Genomic DNA, 15,263 nt, shown 5'->3' with positions numbered 1-15,263 from the left:
ACTGTAGGAAGAAACCGGAGCACCCGGAGGAAACCCGCGTACACACGGGGAGAACGTGAAAACTGCACACAGTGACCCAAGGTGGGAATTGAATCAGGGTCCCTGGTGCTGTGAAGCAGCAGTGCTAACCACTGTGCCGCCCTTTAAGACACTCTTAGATCTTACCTCTTTGACCAAGCGTTTGGTCATCTGACCTAATATCTCCTAATGTGGTTGGGTGTCAGAATTTGTTTTATAATTGCTCCTGTGAAGCCCCTTAGGACATTATTCTATGACATTAGATGTTCTATGTAAATATGTTATTGTTGTGTCTGTTGGTGGTTCTCTAGCTTCTGAATCACAAGGTTCTTGGTTCAAGTCCCACTCCAGGGCTTGAGCACAAGAATAAATCAATGCTGACACTTTAACACAGCACTGAGGGAGTGCAGCACAGCCTTTCATATGGGATGTTAAACTGAACCCCTCGGGTTGGTGTAAAAGATCCCAAAGGACTATTTTGAAGTGGGAAGAGCGTTCTCTCTGGTGTCCTGGCCAATAATTATCCCTCAAATCAACATTACAAAAGCAGATGAACTGGACATTATCACCTTACTGTCTATGGGACCTTGCTGTGCACAGATTGGCTACCACGATTCCTACGTTATGAAACGACCTTACTTCATTGGTTGTAAAGCTCTTTTGAGGTGACTGTTACACATATAAATACCACGTTGCTTATCACGCACCATTGAAAGATTTCCCAAAGGGCCAGGTTTTGGATCCGTTCGATTTTCCTGATCGTACTATTCCTCATCGTTCTCTGAAAGAGGGACTGCACCTGTTTATATTCCTCTGAAGATTCAGGCACAAGGACGAGCTACAGAGAGATGGTCAACAGTCAGAATCACAGAGCAGCGGCTAATGTAATCACCATTAAACAGAGCGAGGCTGCATATATTTATTTCACTTCAACCATCCTTTTTAGAATGTAGATATAAACAGAGCATTATGGCCACACTAGGAAAAGGAGTTGGGTTAATGGGTGAGATGGGAAGCAGTGTATATCCCATGTGTCTGAACAAAAGACTTTGCATTTATATGGCAACTTTCACAACATTGCTGTGCTCAAATTGGCTGCCCGTTTCCAAAACAAAGACCCACCGTTCACAACTTCCTTGTTCGCATTTACATTTATCTGCACTTTGTCCACCACATCGCCTGTCACGATCAAATATTTATCCGCATTTTCTTTCCCCAAGGAGAAGGCAGCCACGACAGAACAGAGACCTTGACATGTTTTAATGAGGAGTTGGTGTCAAAGTCACCATTAGTGCTGGATGTGCACCAGTTTTAAGGTGGTTCTCTTTTTTCTTAAATGAGGATTGTCACTATTTAAAATTTCCTATTTGCTCAGAGGCTCCCTAATCTGCCTGCCATACACAGGTACCACAATGTACTGCAAAATCCAACGTTACCCTCGCATTGCTGGAACCTATCTCATTGACTCCCGTTGAACAGCATGTTCATCAGCATGGAGTGAGGCACTGCGAAGGGTAAACAGGACCTTCTCATGTGCAAGGATGAGCCTGATGCAGTTTAAGATGGCGCACAGGGTGCATATGATTCAGGTGAGAATGAATTCTCTTTCAGGGGGTAGCAGATGAGTGTGAGAGGTGTGGGCGGGGGCCAGCGAATCACGCGCACATGCTTTGGGGTTGCGGAAAATTGGGAAGATTCTGGGCGGGAGTGTTCGCGGTCTTAGCCAGGGTAGTGGAGGAGGAGGTGGACAATATCTGGGGTCTCAGAGAAGCCGGAGCTCATGGAGAGGAGGAAGGCCGATGTCTTGGACTTCGTTTCTCTGATTGCACGGCGACGAATTTTGCTGGAGTGGCGATCAGCATCGCCACCGGGGGTAGCGGCTTGGTTGGGTGACCTGTATGACTTCCTGCGGTTAGAGAAGATAAAGTAAGAGTTAAGGGCCTCTTCAGAGGGGTTTGAGGAAAGGTGGCAGATGTTTGTCACCATGTTTGAGGGGCTGTTCGTCACAGGGGAGGGGAGAGTGAAAAAGGGGAAAAGTCTGTGCAGACTGTATAGTTGATTGTAGGGAAGCATGTTTCCCGGGGTGTTTGCTTGCTGTAACCTGTTCTGATACATGTTTGTAATAAAATATATTTTAAAAAACAGAAAGAAAAGCATGTTCATCATTCATGATTTTGACGATTAAGAGAGAACATAACCGAACAGAGCTACAGAGCATCGAGCGAGATGGGAGCTAACATTGCTTTACCAGCTGACAGTCTTTACCTTATATCCATTGGTTGACTGAGCTGACATTTCCCAGTGTGTCGGAGTGGCTTTGTTTTGGGGTGGATCCTCTTTTACCGGGACATTCCTGTAAGAGACAGACAGCAATCAATGGAAGAGCCTTTCCATGGTATCAAATGCTGGGTTGTGCTGTTCAACCGAGTAAGAAATTATGTTGAGGCTGATGTTGCATTTTAGAAAATTTGGAAACAGGATTATGACATTCGATCGTCCCGCCGTTCAATCAGATGACAGTAGATCGGTAGTTCTACTTTTGCCTTCTTTGGGGGTGTTGATTGAGGGAAAGATATTGGCTGGGACAATTCCCTGCTCTGCTTCAGAATAGTCCCATGGGATCTTTTACATCTACCTGAGTGGGCAGATGAGAACTTGGCTCATCTGAAAGACAGCACCTCCGACAGTGCAGCACTCCCTCGGTACTGGACTGGAGTGTCAGCCTTCTAAACGATGATGGTTCTGCCAACTGATCCATTGCTCCTTTCACCACTGGCCCAACTCCTTTCCTGATCTAACAAAATCATCAGATCTCAATTTTGAAAGCTCCAATTGACCAAATGTTTCCTAAGCACCCCCACTCGCTCGACTCCAATTTGAAGTGTTTTTGGCGATATTTAACCATTTTGTTTCTTCTCTGAATTGAATTGTGTTTATGGATTGTGTTTTAAAGTAAACAGTTTTTGTATTGTCCAGACATGTAGCAGAGGCTGCATGTCATTGAAGAAGTGTGAGGAACAATGCAAATCAACCCCTCTCAATATGATACAGCAAAGATGTGTAGCCTCCTCCCAAGCCTGTTAGCTGGATGACCAGGGACTACGTTCATTGGCCCTTTTGGAATGAATAACAAGAGAAACAAGAGGAGGAGGCCATTTGGCCCCTTGAGCCTGCTTCAGCATTCAAAACTATCATGGCTGATCTTCAGTTTTAACTCCCCTTTCCCACCTGTTCCCCATATCCTGATTCCCTGAGAAACCAAAACTCTGTCAAATGTATTGAATGATGGAGCATCCACAACCCGCTGCGCTAGAGAATTCAAGATTCACAACTCTTTGTGTGAAGAGATTTCTCCTCATCTCAGTCCTAAATCTTCGTCCCCTTATCCTGTGACTGTGCCGCCTGTTTTAGATTCTCCGACCAACGTAACAAATCTCTCAGAGTCCACCCTATCAAACCCCTCAGAATCCTGTATGTTTTAATGAGATTGCCACTCGTTCTTCTGAACTCCAGAGAATATATATCCAATTTACTCGGCCTCTCATCATAGGGCAACCCCCTAGTCCCAGAGACTAATCTAGCGAACCTTCTTTCTACCGCCTCCAATGCAAGTATATCCTTCCTTAAACGTGGAGACCAAAACTGTGCAACATATTCAAAAGGTCTCACTAAAACGCTGAACAGTTGTGGCATTTGTCAATCACTGTCATATGGCACTACCAATCCACCTACAACTTGGCATCAGAGAATTCACACTCAAACGTCAGTACCTGTACATCTGTCTTTCCATTTCCTGCTCCGAGACAAAGCAAGGCCGCCTTCGGACTTCCCTGCATGTTCCAAGAATCATGTTTCTCTGAATCATTGCTGAACAGAAAGGAAAATAATTTAATAGCTCCAAATTACACAAAAAGAACGGCTTTTTTTTAGTTACGAAATACAAAGGTAGGGAATTTGCACAATCTCCCAAGACAACACAACCGTGTTCCTCACCCTACCTTCCAAGCAATAACCAAAGTAGTGTCCTAAGTGTGCAACTAGGTTTTATATTGGCTGGAGGTTTGGGAAAATTGTGAAGATTCCTACTTCTCTATGTTCTTGCAAGTGCTTAATCTCCTAATGCTTCCATTATTCAACCTTTCAGCTGTGGATCGAGGTTGTGTGAAACTGGATGGATTCACTCCTTGAGGACAAAATGGACACCTAGTTGAGGACTGGTGAATACATGATAAATGGCAGGACCCAGGGAAACACCAAGGATCAGTGGCACCGTGATGTGCATGTTCTGTGATCCCTTAAGGTAGCATGGTGGGTGGATGAAGTGGTTAAGAAGGCATATGGTATACTTGTCTTAATTAGCTAATTCTCGGCCTTTTGGCTAAGATGAGCGTGGGAACAGGTGTAATGCCTGGATCTGGATGACTCTCTTGTGGGGACCATGAATTAGATTAAATTTGAATTTGAATTGGTTTTTGGAGCAGGCAAAGAGCTAGACTCTGAGCTCTGGCTTTGTAAGTCTGATAAAGTAATAAACAAAAAGAAATTAGCCGAGGCATAGAGTTTAAGAAGTTATGCTGGAGCTGTATAAAACATTGGTTAGGCCACAGCTAGAGTATTATGTGTAGTTCTGGGATCCACATTACAGGAGGTCTGGACAGGATACAGAGGAGATTTACCAGGATGTTGCCTGGTCCAGGAAATTTTACTTATGAAGAGATTGGATAGACTGCCATTGTTTTCCTTGAGCAGAGGAGACTGAGTGGGGATATGATTGAGATGTATAAAATTATGAGGTGCATAGAGAGAGTAGACAGGAATAAACTTTGCCCCTTGTAGAAGGATCAATGACCAGGCGGCACAGATTTAAGACAAGGGGCAGGAGTTTTGGAGGGAATTTGAGGAAAAACATTTTCACCCAGAGAGTGGCGGGCAGTCTGGAACTCGCTGCCTGAAAGGACGGTGGAGCTAGAGACCCTCATAACATTTAAGAAGTATGTGGATGTGGACTTGCGATGCCAAGGCATATACGGCTGTGGACCAAGTGTTGGAAAATGGGATTAGAATAGTTAGGTGGTTGTTTATTATCACTGCAGACATGATGGGCCAAAGGGACTTTTCTGTGCTGTAGACCTTTATGACTCTATGGTGACACCAAAGTATTTTGCTGCTGCATCCACAATTCCTTGTCCGTTTATTCACTAAGCGCCTGAGACAGTTGACCCTCTTTGCCTGATTTCTGGCTCTGTTTCTGTTTGGTTGTCACTACCTGTGGTGTGTACTGCTTAGATACCATTAAGCAATTAACACAAAGCATGTTATTGCCCCGGGGGTACTGGGATAATGTAGGAAAGGCAGCAATTTTCACAAAGCACAGTATTGCCCCGGGAGTACTGGGATAATCTCGGGGGTGTTGCATATGGATGTGGAGCCCGGTCCACTAGAACCCATTTTTGGGGCGTCGGACCGATCTGAATTGCAGGCGGGTGCGGGGACAGATGTTGTAGCCTTCACCTCACTGATCACTCAAAGGCGGGTCCTGCTGGAGTGGAGGTCAGTACCTCTACCCTGTTCCTCAGTGTGGCTGGGGAACCGACTAGAGTTTCTGACCCTGGAGAAGGTGAAGTTTGAGTTGAGGAGGGCGAAGGGGAGGTTCTGCAATTCATGGGTTTGTTTATCGTGCACTTTCGGGAGTTGGTTACTGTTGATTGTTGAGGGGGGAGGGAGGTGGATTTGTGAGGACTGTTTTCCTTTTTCAATTGTTGGGTTTGTTTTGTTTCTCTTTCGTGTGCCAAAAATTGATGAAAATATGGCAAATAAACATTTTTTTTTTGAAAAGTTCCTCCACATACCTTCAAAGTCCACAGTGTAGTGGCAAGCCCCTATCAGGAATACTGCCTTTTCCTTGCTGTCTGCCAAGTACAAGTTCTCCAGGTCGGTGGATGTGACTGTTTCCGAGCCTTGCTGTCAGAAAACCACACAAGAGGTGCATGAATATTAGGGCAAAGAACGATGCAAAAAGCCAAATTCTGTGAAAGGTGGAAATCTGAAGTAAGAACAGAAAATATGGGGGAAACTCACTCGCCAGCATTTGTGGAGGGAGAAGCCAAGTCTCAGGTCGAGATTAATTTTGTGAGAACAGAAGAAAGCCAGAAATGTAAGCGTTTTGAAGCCGGTAGTGGTGGTAGGTGTGTATATATGTGTGTGCCGGGGATGTGTGTGCATGTCGGGGATGTGAGTATGTGTGTGTGTGTGTGTGTGTGTGTGTGTGTGTGGTGGTGTGGGTGTGCCGCGTGTGTCTACATGTGTCTATGTGTATGTGCATACATGCATGTGTATGCATACATGCGTGTGTGTGTGGTGGGAAGAGCAGTACTAGGGTATAAATAAGGAGGGTTGATGAGGGATGGGCAATGAGAGTGACAGAGGTAATAGGGCAACAGAGAAACTTAGAATGAAGCCAAAAGTAAAGGCATGATATCTGAATGTGCAAAGCATTTGCAACAAATCAATAGGACAGATAGAAATAAAGTGGTTTGATCTAATAACCATATTGAAAACATTGCCCCGAGTGATCAAGGTGGAGACTGAATATTCTAGGATGTTTACATTTTACTAGAGATAGATATAATGGAAAAAGAAAAATGATGATAAAGGATGGGATAAGGATGGTGCAGAATAATAATAATAGCTCAACAAATCAAGAGGCAGAAAACATTAATAAGACATTGTTTATACATGACAGTAGCTGTAAGTCTACTCTGTAGGGCAGAATATAAGTCAGGAAATTAGAAGCACATTTAACAAGGGTGATACATTAATACTGGGGGGACTTTCATCTTCATACAGACTGGACAAACCAAATTTGAAGGAATAGTGTGGAGAGTAAGTTCATGTATACAATATTGTTTTCTAAATCAGCATGTTGAGGAAACAACTAGGGAACAGACTACTTTGTATCTTATGTGATGAGAAAGAGTTAATTAATAACTGTTTAGTAAAGGGGCCTCTAGGAAAGAGTGACCATAACATGATAGAATTTTATATTGAGTATGAAAGTGATTCAGGTACATCTGAAATTAGGCTTCAACAAAAAAACTTTTTAGACATGAGGGGCAAGTTGATTAAGGTACATGAGGAAATATTCATCGAAAAGCAGAATCTGAAATAAAAACTGAAAATGCTTGAAATACTCAGCGGGTTATGGCAGCATCTGTGTCGAGAGATAGAGTTAATGTTTTGGGTTTGTGACTATTATAACCTGCCTGCTTACCATTGGCTGGGGACTAATGACAATCCCACAATCCTGTGGGAGTATGAGCTTCCCCAATGAGGGGGGCGGAGAAATCATTAGCAGACTCCCTGCATAAATAAAGCTGGCCAGTTTGGAACCAGCAGAGAGAGAGAGAGGAGTTAGCTGCAAGGGAAGTTGCTGCTGTTGTATATATATGTTATTGTAAATAAATGTTATTTCTTTGTATCCTGAAGACTTGTGCTGGATTCTTCGTGGCCCTCACAAAACTGGCGACGAGGGTTAAAGTGAATAGCTGTCTACATTGCTGAAGCCACCTCCCTGGATTTTTGTTGGATACAGGTTGGAAGTTGTTTTCTATTACACCATGCCTCTGTATGGACATTTGGATGTTTTGATGCTGCGCTGGAAAGCTGGAACCAGTACGCACAAAGGATGCGTTACTATTTCCGGGCAAACGATATCACTGAAAACGAGCGCCAGGTGGTCATATTGCTCACCGCCTGCGGCCCGCATATATTTGGGGTGATTAGGAGCCTTACGTACCCAGCTGCGCCGGACACCAAAACGTTTGATGAACTTGTGAACTTAGTGGGGCAACATTTTAACCCAACCCCATCCACGATAGTCCAACGTTACCGGTTTAATACCGCTGAGAGGACCCCAGGAGAATCCCTTCCCGACTTTCTATCCAGGATACGCAGGATTGAAGAGTACTGTGACTATGGTGAGACCTTGTCAGAAATGTTACACGACCGTTTGGTTTGCGGTATTAACAATGCGGCCACCCAGAGAAAGTTGTTAGCTGAGCCAACATTGACTTTTCATCAGGCCATTCAAATAGTATTGTCCCAAGAGAGCGCAGAACGAGGAGTGCAGGAGCTTCAGGGAATGGAGGTGCATGCCTTGGGGCGCAACCCTTTCCGACCGAAAGCGTCCCCCTGCACCCCTGCGGTACCTTGGGCGAGGCAACGTCCGGATCGACGCCAATGGCCGTCGGGCATTCCTCCCTGAAGGGAGCCTTCTCCAGAGCCAATGGATGAGGAGTTATGTCCATGTCAGACTTGTGGGCGCCGACCCCGTCGCGGACGCCAGTCCTGGGGGCACCAGAGCCGCCGTCGTTCCGACCGAAACTGGGGCCAGCCCAGGGGCCATACCTTTCATTTGTTGAACCTGCAGCGACTACTCCCGAGGACGTGGAGACGGAGGATGACTGCCTGCAGCTGCATTGTGTGGCAGCTCCCCATGTGGCCCCCATTAAAGTGACAGTACGGGTCAATGGTCACCCGCTTGTGATGGAGTTGGACACTGGTGCAGCGGTCTCTGTGATCGCCCAGAGGACATTCGACTGCATCAAGCAGGGTATACAGACCCTTACATTAACCGACACACAGGCCAGGTTGGCCCCCTCACGGGGGAACCATTGGACATTGCAGGAACTATGATGACCCCTGTTGTTTATGGACGCCAGGAGGGCGTTTCCCACTTATCGTGGTGCTCGGCCATGGGCCCAGCCTGTTGGGTCGGGACTGGTTGTGACATTTGCGGTTGCAGTGGCAGCACATCCTCCAGCTTCTGGAGGGTTGACAGGTGCTAGGACGATACCCAGATGTATTCCAGCCCGGTTTGGGGAAAATAAAAGGGGCTGTAGCCCGTATCCAAGTTGAACCAGGAGCCACGCCGCGCTATTTCCGGGCGCGCCCGGTGCCTTACGCCTTGCTCGAGAAGGTAGAAGGGGAGCTCACTCGTTTGGAGACTTTGGGTATCATCAGGCCCGTCCGTTTCGCTGACTGGGCAGCACCAATTGTACCTGTAATGAAGCCAGATGCCACAGTTCACTTGTGCGGCGACTATAAACGTAGTGAATATGGCTTCCCGACTCGACCAATACCCAATGCCTCGCATAGAGGACCTCTACGCGAAGCTTGCAGGCGGACTCTCGTTCACAAAATTAGATATGAGTCAGGCCTACCTACAGTTGGAGCTGGACCCTGCCTCCCGGCCATATTGTTCTTGAAAATACAGAAAAATGTGTCATTTGAAACATGGAAGTCTGGCAATATCTGGTTTGAGAGGATACAGGAGTTCTGCGGGCGCCTGAGCCGCTTACCTTTATCGACCGGCCCCATGTCGACCCCCACGCCCGGTGAGGTGGTTGCAGCCCTAAATTTTATGGACACCTTGCCTGTCACGGCATCACAGATCCGTGAGTGGACCCAGACGGAGCCAGTCCTGTCAAAGGTTCGGCACATAGTCCTGTATGGTGGGCAGCATAGACAGCTCCCAGGCGAGTTGAGGGCATTTTCCTCCAAGCTGTCCGAATTCAGCGTGGAAGACGGCATCCTTTTGTGGGGGATGTGTGAGATTGTCCCGGAAAAAGTACAGGAGCTGATACTGAGAGACTTGCACAATGGGCATCTGGGTGTGACCAAAATGAAAATGTTGGCCCGGAGTTATGTCTGGTGGCCAGGCCTCGACACCGACATTGGGAAGGTGGCCCAGAACTGCTCCATTTGCCAGGAGCATCAGAAGCTTCCGCCGGCCACGCCCCTACATCACTGGGAATGACCAGGGCGGCCTTGGGCGTGCTTGCATGCGGATTTCGCCGGCCCTTTTCAAGGATCCATGTTCCTGCTATTAATCGACGCCCAGTCTAAATAGCTAGAGGTGCATAAGATGGGAGGCACAGCGTCCTGCGCAGCAATCGAGAAGATGCGTTTGTCTTTCAGTACGCATGGCCTCCCTGAGGTGCTGGTCACGGACAATGGCACTCTGTTCACAAGTAAGGAGTTTGCGAGGTTCATGAAGATGAACGGCATATGCCACATCCGCACTGCCCCATACCACCCGACTTCAAATGGGTTGGCGGAGCGCGCAGTGCAGACATTCAAACGAGGCCTCAAGAAGGTCAGCACGGTAGCATGGTGGTTAGCATAAATGCTTCACAGCTCCAGGGTCCCAGGTTCAATTCCCGGCTGGGTCACTGTCTGTGCGGAGTCTGCACGTCCTCCCCGTGTGTGTGTGGGTTTCCTCCGGGTGCTCCGGTTTCCTCCCACAGTCCAAAGATGTGCGGGTTAGGTGGATTGGCCATGCTAAATTGCCCGTAGTGTCCTAAAATAGTAAGGTTGGGGGGGGGGGGGTTGTTGGGTTATGGGTATAGGGTGGATACGTGGGTTTGAGTAGGGTGATCATTGCTCGGCACAACATCGAGGGCCGAAGGGCCTGTTCTGTGCTGTTCTATGTTCTAGCCAGTCTTGCGGTTCGATGGACACGAGACTAGATCGTTTTTTGTTTTCATATAGGACCACCCCCCATGCGGTGACTGGGGTAGCTCCCGCAGAACTCCTAATGGGCCGGAGACTTCGCAGCCGCCTTAGCTTGGTTTTCCCAGACATTGGCGCAAATGTACGCCGCACACCAGAACGGCAGGGACATGGTTTTTCTCGGCATCGGCCGATTTGGCAGTTTGGGCCCGGTGACACAGTGTTCGTTTGGAATTTTGCTGGTGGTGCCTAGTGGTTCCCTGGCGTAATCTTTCGCCAAACGGGCCCTATCTCTTACCAGGTGCAAGCCCAGGGTCGTCTCCAGCGCCAACATGTAGATCATGTTCGGTCCAGAAGACTATCCCTTCCAAAGATTCCCCACCCCAGGAGCTCATTCCTACAGCCGCAGAGACCAGACAAAATGGAAAGTATTCCTCACAATCTTCCTCTGGTACCTCACTCAAAGCCTGCGCAGGTCGTGACAGAACCGCGTGGAGATAAAGACACCGAGATGACGGAGGCAGCAGACTCTGACTCCGAGATGGAGACACAAGACACCTCAGAGAGGGAATCCTCGGGCCCACGGGCCGTGGATGTACAACCGTTACGCCGTTCATCACGGAAGCGCCGGTCTCCATCTCGTTACACGCCGCCCGATCCAGCGCCTCGAGCAAATGGGGTCCGGCCTGCGGCAAAATGAGTCCGGCGCCCTCCTTCCCCAGGGTCTTCGGTGGATTCCTTGGACTTTGGGGGGAGGAATGTTATAACCTGCCTGCTTACCATTGGCTGGGGACTAATGACAATCCCACAATCCTGTGGGAGTATGAGCTTCCCCAATGAGGGGGGCGGAGAAATCATTAGCAGACTCCCTGCATAAATAAAGCTGGCCAGTTTGGAACCAGCAGAGAGAGAGAGAGGAGTTAGCTGCAAGGGAAGTTGCTGCTGTTGTATATATATGTTATTGTAAATAAATGTTATTTCTTTGTATCCTGAAGACTCGTGCTGGATTCTTCGTGGCCCTCACAAAAGTGACCTTTCATCAAATGAGACGTTTAAAAGATCCCACTGTGCTATTTTTTTTTTTTTTTTTTTATAAATTTAGATTAGCCAATTATTTTTTCTAATTAAGGGGCAATTTAGCGTGGCCAATCCACCTACTCTGCACATTTTTGGGTTGTGGGGGCGAAACCCACGCAGACACGGGGAGAATGTGCAAACTCCACACAGACAGTGACCCAGAGCCGGGATCGAACCTGGGACCTCAGCGCCGTGAGGCGGTTGTGCTAACCACTAGGCCACCGTGCTGCCCTTACTGTGCTATTTTTAAGAAGACCAGGGGCGTTCTCCTTGGTTGGCCAATATTTATCCCTCAATCAACATCACAGACAGATTATCTGGTCATCATCATGCAGCTGTTTGTGGGATCTCACTGTGCAGTTATTGGTTGTCGTGTACCCTGCGTCACAACAATGACGACACTTCGATAAGTACTTCATTGGCTGTACATACTTTTCGTTTCAAAGAAATTAAGATTACCCAATTCATTTTTTCCAATTAAGGGGCGAACTAGCGTGGCCAATTAACCTTACCTGCACATCCCTGGCCCATGAGGGCAAAATCCACGCAAACATAGGGAGAATGCGCAAATTCCACACGGACAGTGACCCAGAGACGGGATCGAACCAGGACTTCGGCTCCGCGAGGCAACAGGACAACCCATTGCGCCACCTTGCCGCCCGGCTGTACATACGTTGAGGTATTCGGTAATCGTGACAGGCGCTATATAAATAAATGCAGTCTTTTTGTACAGCGATTTAGGAAAAGGTTTTTTGATGTATCGAGTAAAATGGATAAGGGGAAACCAGAACAAGGGGCGAGATTCTGTGATCCTGAGGCTAAGTGTTGACGCCATCGGAAACACTGTCGCGTTTCTCGACGACGTCAACACGGCTTCAGATTTAGCAGTTCTGGCCCCAACAGGGCACTGGAGCGCTTCACGCCGCTCCAGCTGCTGATCCCGCCGTCAATTGGGCGGTGCAGGATCCGCGCATGCGCAGTGGCACCGGCGCCAAAGCGAGCATGCGCAGTGGCTCCCTTCAATGCGCCTGCCCTGACGCAGGGCTACAGGGGCCGGCGCCGAAGAAAGGAGGTCCCCAGCCAGACAGGTCAGCCTGCCGATCGGTGGGCCCCAATCGCGGGCCAGGCCACATCGGAGGACCCCCCACCCCGGTCGGACCGGACCCCCCACCCCCGGGGTCGCCCCCCCCCTCTCCCGGTCGGACCGGACCCCCCCCCCCCCCCCGGGGTCAGCCCCCCCACCCCGGTCGGACCGGACCCTCCACCCCCGGGGTCGGACCCCCCCCACCCACCCCACAGGCTGCCCCCGACCCTTCCATGCTGAGTTCCCGCTGGCTGATAGCAGCTGTGGACGGCACTGGTGGGACTCGGCTTTTTTACGACGGCCGCTTGGCCCACCCCAGGCCGAGAAACGGCGGGCCAGCGCGTAGAGCGGCCCCCGACTGACACCACACCAACCACGCCGGCGCCAATGGTGCCAATTCTCCGCTCTGCGGAGAATCGCATGCCAAGGTCAGGGCGGCATGGCGCGATTCGCGTCAGTCATGGGGATACTCCGGTCCAGCGCCGGGTTGGAAGAATCCCACTCATGGTTTTTCTGGATTTTCCAAAAGCATTCAAGAAGGTGCTAACACTGACACGGCTAGTATCTACTGTCCATTCTGTGATGCCCATGGGGAGGTGGTGGGCCACTTCTTTGAACCACTGCAGACCATGGGTAGGGAGTGCCTCAAGCTTGACTGAGGGATAATAGAGGAGCAGTGATACATGCTCTTGTCATGCTGGTGAGTCACTCAGAGGAAACCCGGGAGCTGCCGGTGTTCGTAAGCATCTGCTACCTGTGGTGGTATGGATATGAGCACTACTATTGGTGCAGAGCACTGGCTTCCCATTGGCTCTGGCTGGTCATGTGCCTCTCGCCCGATTGGTTGGGACTAGTCATGTGACTGCTCTCCAATTGGTCGAGAGGCAAGTGGGCCCCGCCTCTGAGGTGGGGTATAAGTACCCAGAGTTCCCGGCGGTCGGCCTTACTCTGTAGTCGACCACCGGGCTAACAACTAGCTGATTAAAGCCACAGTTCGGATCCTAATTGTGCCTTGAGTCGAATTGATGGTACATCACTACCCTTGTTCTGCTAGGTAGTAGAGGTTGGTGGTTTGGAAGATGGTGCCTAAGGAGCCTAGGTGAGTTGCTGCTGTGCATCTTGTAGATGGTGCACACTGTGTGGTGGTGGTGGAGGGAGTGAATGTTTCACATTGTGACGGGGTATCAATTAATCGGGCTGCTTTGTCCCAGATGGTGTTGAGCTTGTAGCGCTGCACTCATCCAGGCAAGGGGAGAATATTATGGTCTGCATATTGCAAGAAAGGATATTGAAGCCCCAGTGAAATTGCAACAAAAAATACAAGGATGATACCAGAACTGAGAAAATATAACTAGTGGGAAAAACTAAACAGACTGGAGCACTTTGGAAAAGAGAAGGTTGGAAAAGTGACCCGATAGAGGTCTTTAAGATTGTGAAGGGGTTTGACAGGATGGATAGAGAGAATATATCTTCACATGTGAAGTCACTCCATTCAAGGACAATTAGGGATGGGCAGCAAATTTTGGCTAACAACACCCACATCTGTGAAAGACTACATTTTTAAAAACGTGGACTGAGTTCAAAACAAGAGGACACAAATGTGAGTTCATTAATAAATACAATTCAATTCAAGAGGAACATTTTACCTGGAGAATGGTTAGAATTTGGGAATTTGATATCACAAGTAATTCAGGCCAATAACATTGGTGCATTTAAAGGGAGGCGATGCTGTACCAACTGAACTACCCAAGGAACTCCATGTAGGAAACTAAAAGCTCACCTGTTTACCAAATTCCATCCACACTCCAGTGTCAGCCTGCCAGTACCAGAGCCATTCTGTGGTCAGGGTGTAGTGCGGAGGTTTAGTGACAGAAGATGCGGTGGAAAGCCTCCTCACCCTATTCAAGTTGTTGGTCATTGTCCTGAAATTAACAGCCGGTAGTCCTGCTCTGTCGCAGAAAACAAACAGTCTATTCAGTTGTAGCTCAAAAAGAATGTCAGAAGGGGCAGCAGGTGACGCAGTGGTTAGCACTGCTGCCTCACGGCGCCTAGGTCCCAGGTTTAATGCCGGCCTGGTTCAATATCCATGTGGAGTTTACACATTCTCCCTGTGTCTGCGTGGGTTTCACCCCCACAACCCAAAGATGTGCAGGGTAGGTGGATTGGCCACACTAAATTGCCCCTTAATTGGAAAAAATTAATTGGGTACTTTAAATTAAAAAAAAAGAAAGTCAGATGTCTAGTAATCTACACCGGCATCATGGGCCATGACCATGAGCTAACTCTCTGGGCGGGATTCTACAACCCTCCGCCGATTCTCCGTGCGGGATGGGCCAAGTGGCCGCCGAGATAGGCCGAGTCCCACCGGCGCCGTTGGCATGTGGGGCGAAATTCTCCGCAAGGCCCGACGCCGTCGTGAAACCTGGAGAGGTTCACGACGGCGTCGGAAGCCTCTCCTGGCCCCCTATTCTCCCCTACCAGGGGGGATAGGCGGGCCGTACCGGGAAACTCGGAGGCCGGGCCTTGTCCCTGGCTTCAAGGCCCGGTGCGCTAAAATGACACCGCGGCGGCG

General features: G+C 48.8%; 1 protein-coding gene across 2 annotated transcripts in view; it reads right to left on the bottom strand.

Moving 5' to 3' along the window:
* The window catches only part of LOC119959651 (protein mono-ADP-ribosyltransferase PARP12-like), a 79,105-nt gene that overhangs the window by 22,020 nt on the left and 41,822 nt on the right, over positions 1-15,263 (bottom strand). For both annotated transcript variants that reach the window (XM_038787838.1, XM_038787841.1), the window contains 5 exons: positions 14,472-14,640; positions 5,868-5,979; positions 3,789-3,885; positions 2,284-2,371; positions 726-856 (listed from right to left, as the gene is read on the bottom strand). In XM_038787838.1, coding sequence (XP_038643766.1) covers positions 726-856; positions 2,284-2,371; positions 3,789-3,885; positions 5,868-5,979; positions 14,472-14,640 — 597 coding nt within the window. The remainder of the gene's footprint in view (positions 1-725; positions 857-2,283; positions 2,372-3,788; positions 3,886-5,867; positions 5,980-14,471; positions 14,641-15,263) is intronic.

This window comes from Scyliorhinus canicula, chromosome 2 (genome assembly GCF_902713615.1).
Source record: "Scyliorhinus canicula chromosome 2, sScyCan1.1, whole genome shotgun sequence".
Taxonomy (NCBI): Eukaryota; Metazoa; Chordata; class Chondrichthyes; order Carcharhiniformes; family Scyliorhinidae; genus Scyliorhinus; species Scyliorhinus canicula.
This window is presented reverse-complemented; position numbering and strand designations above follow the sequence as displayed.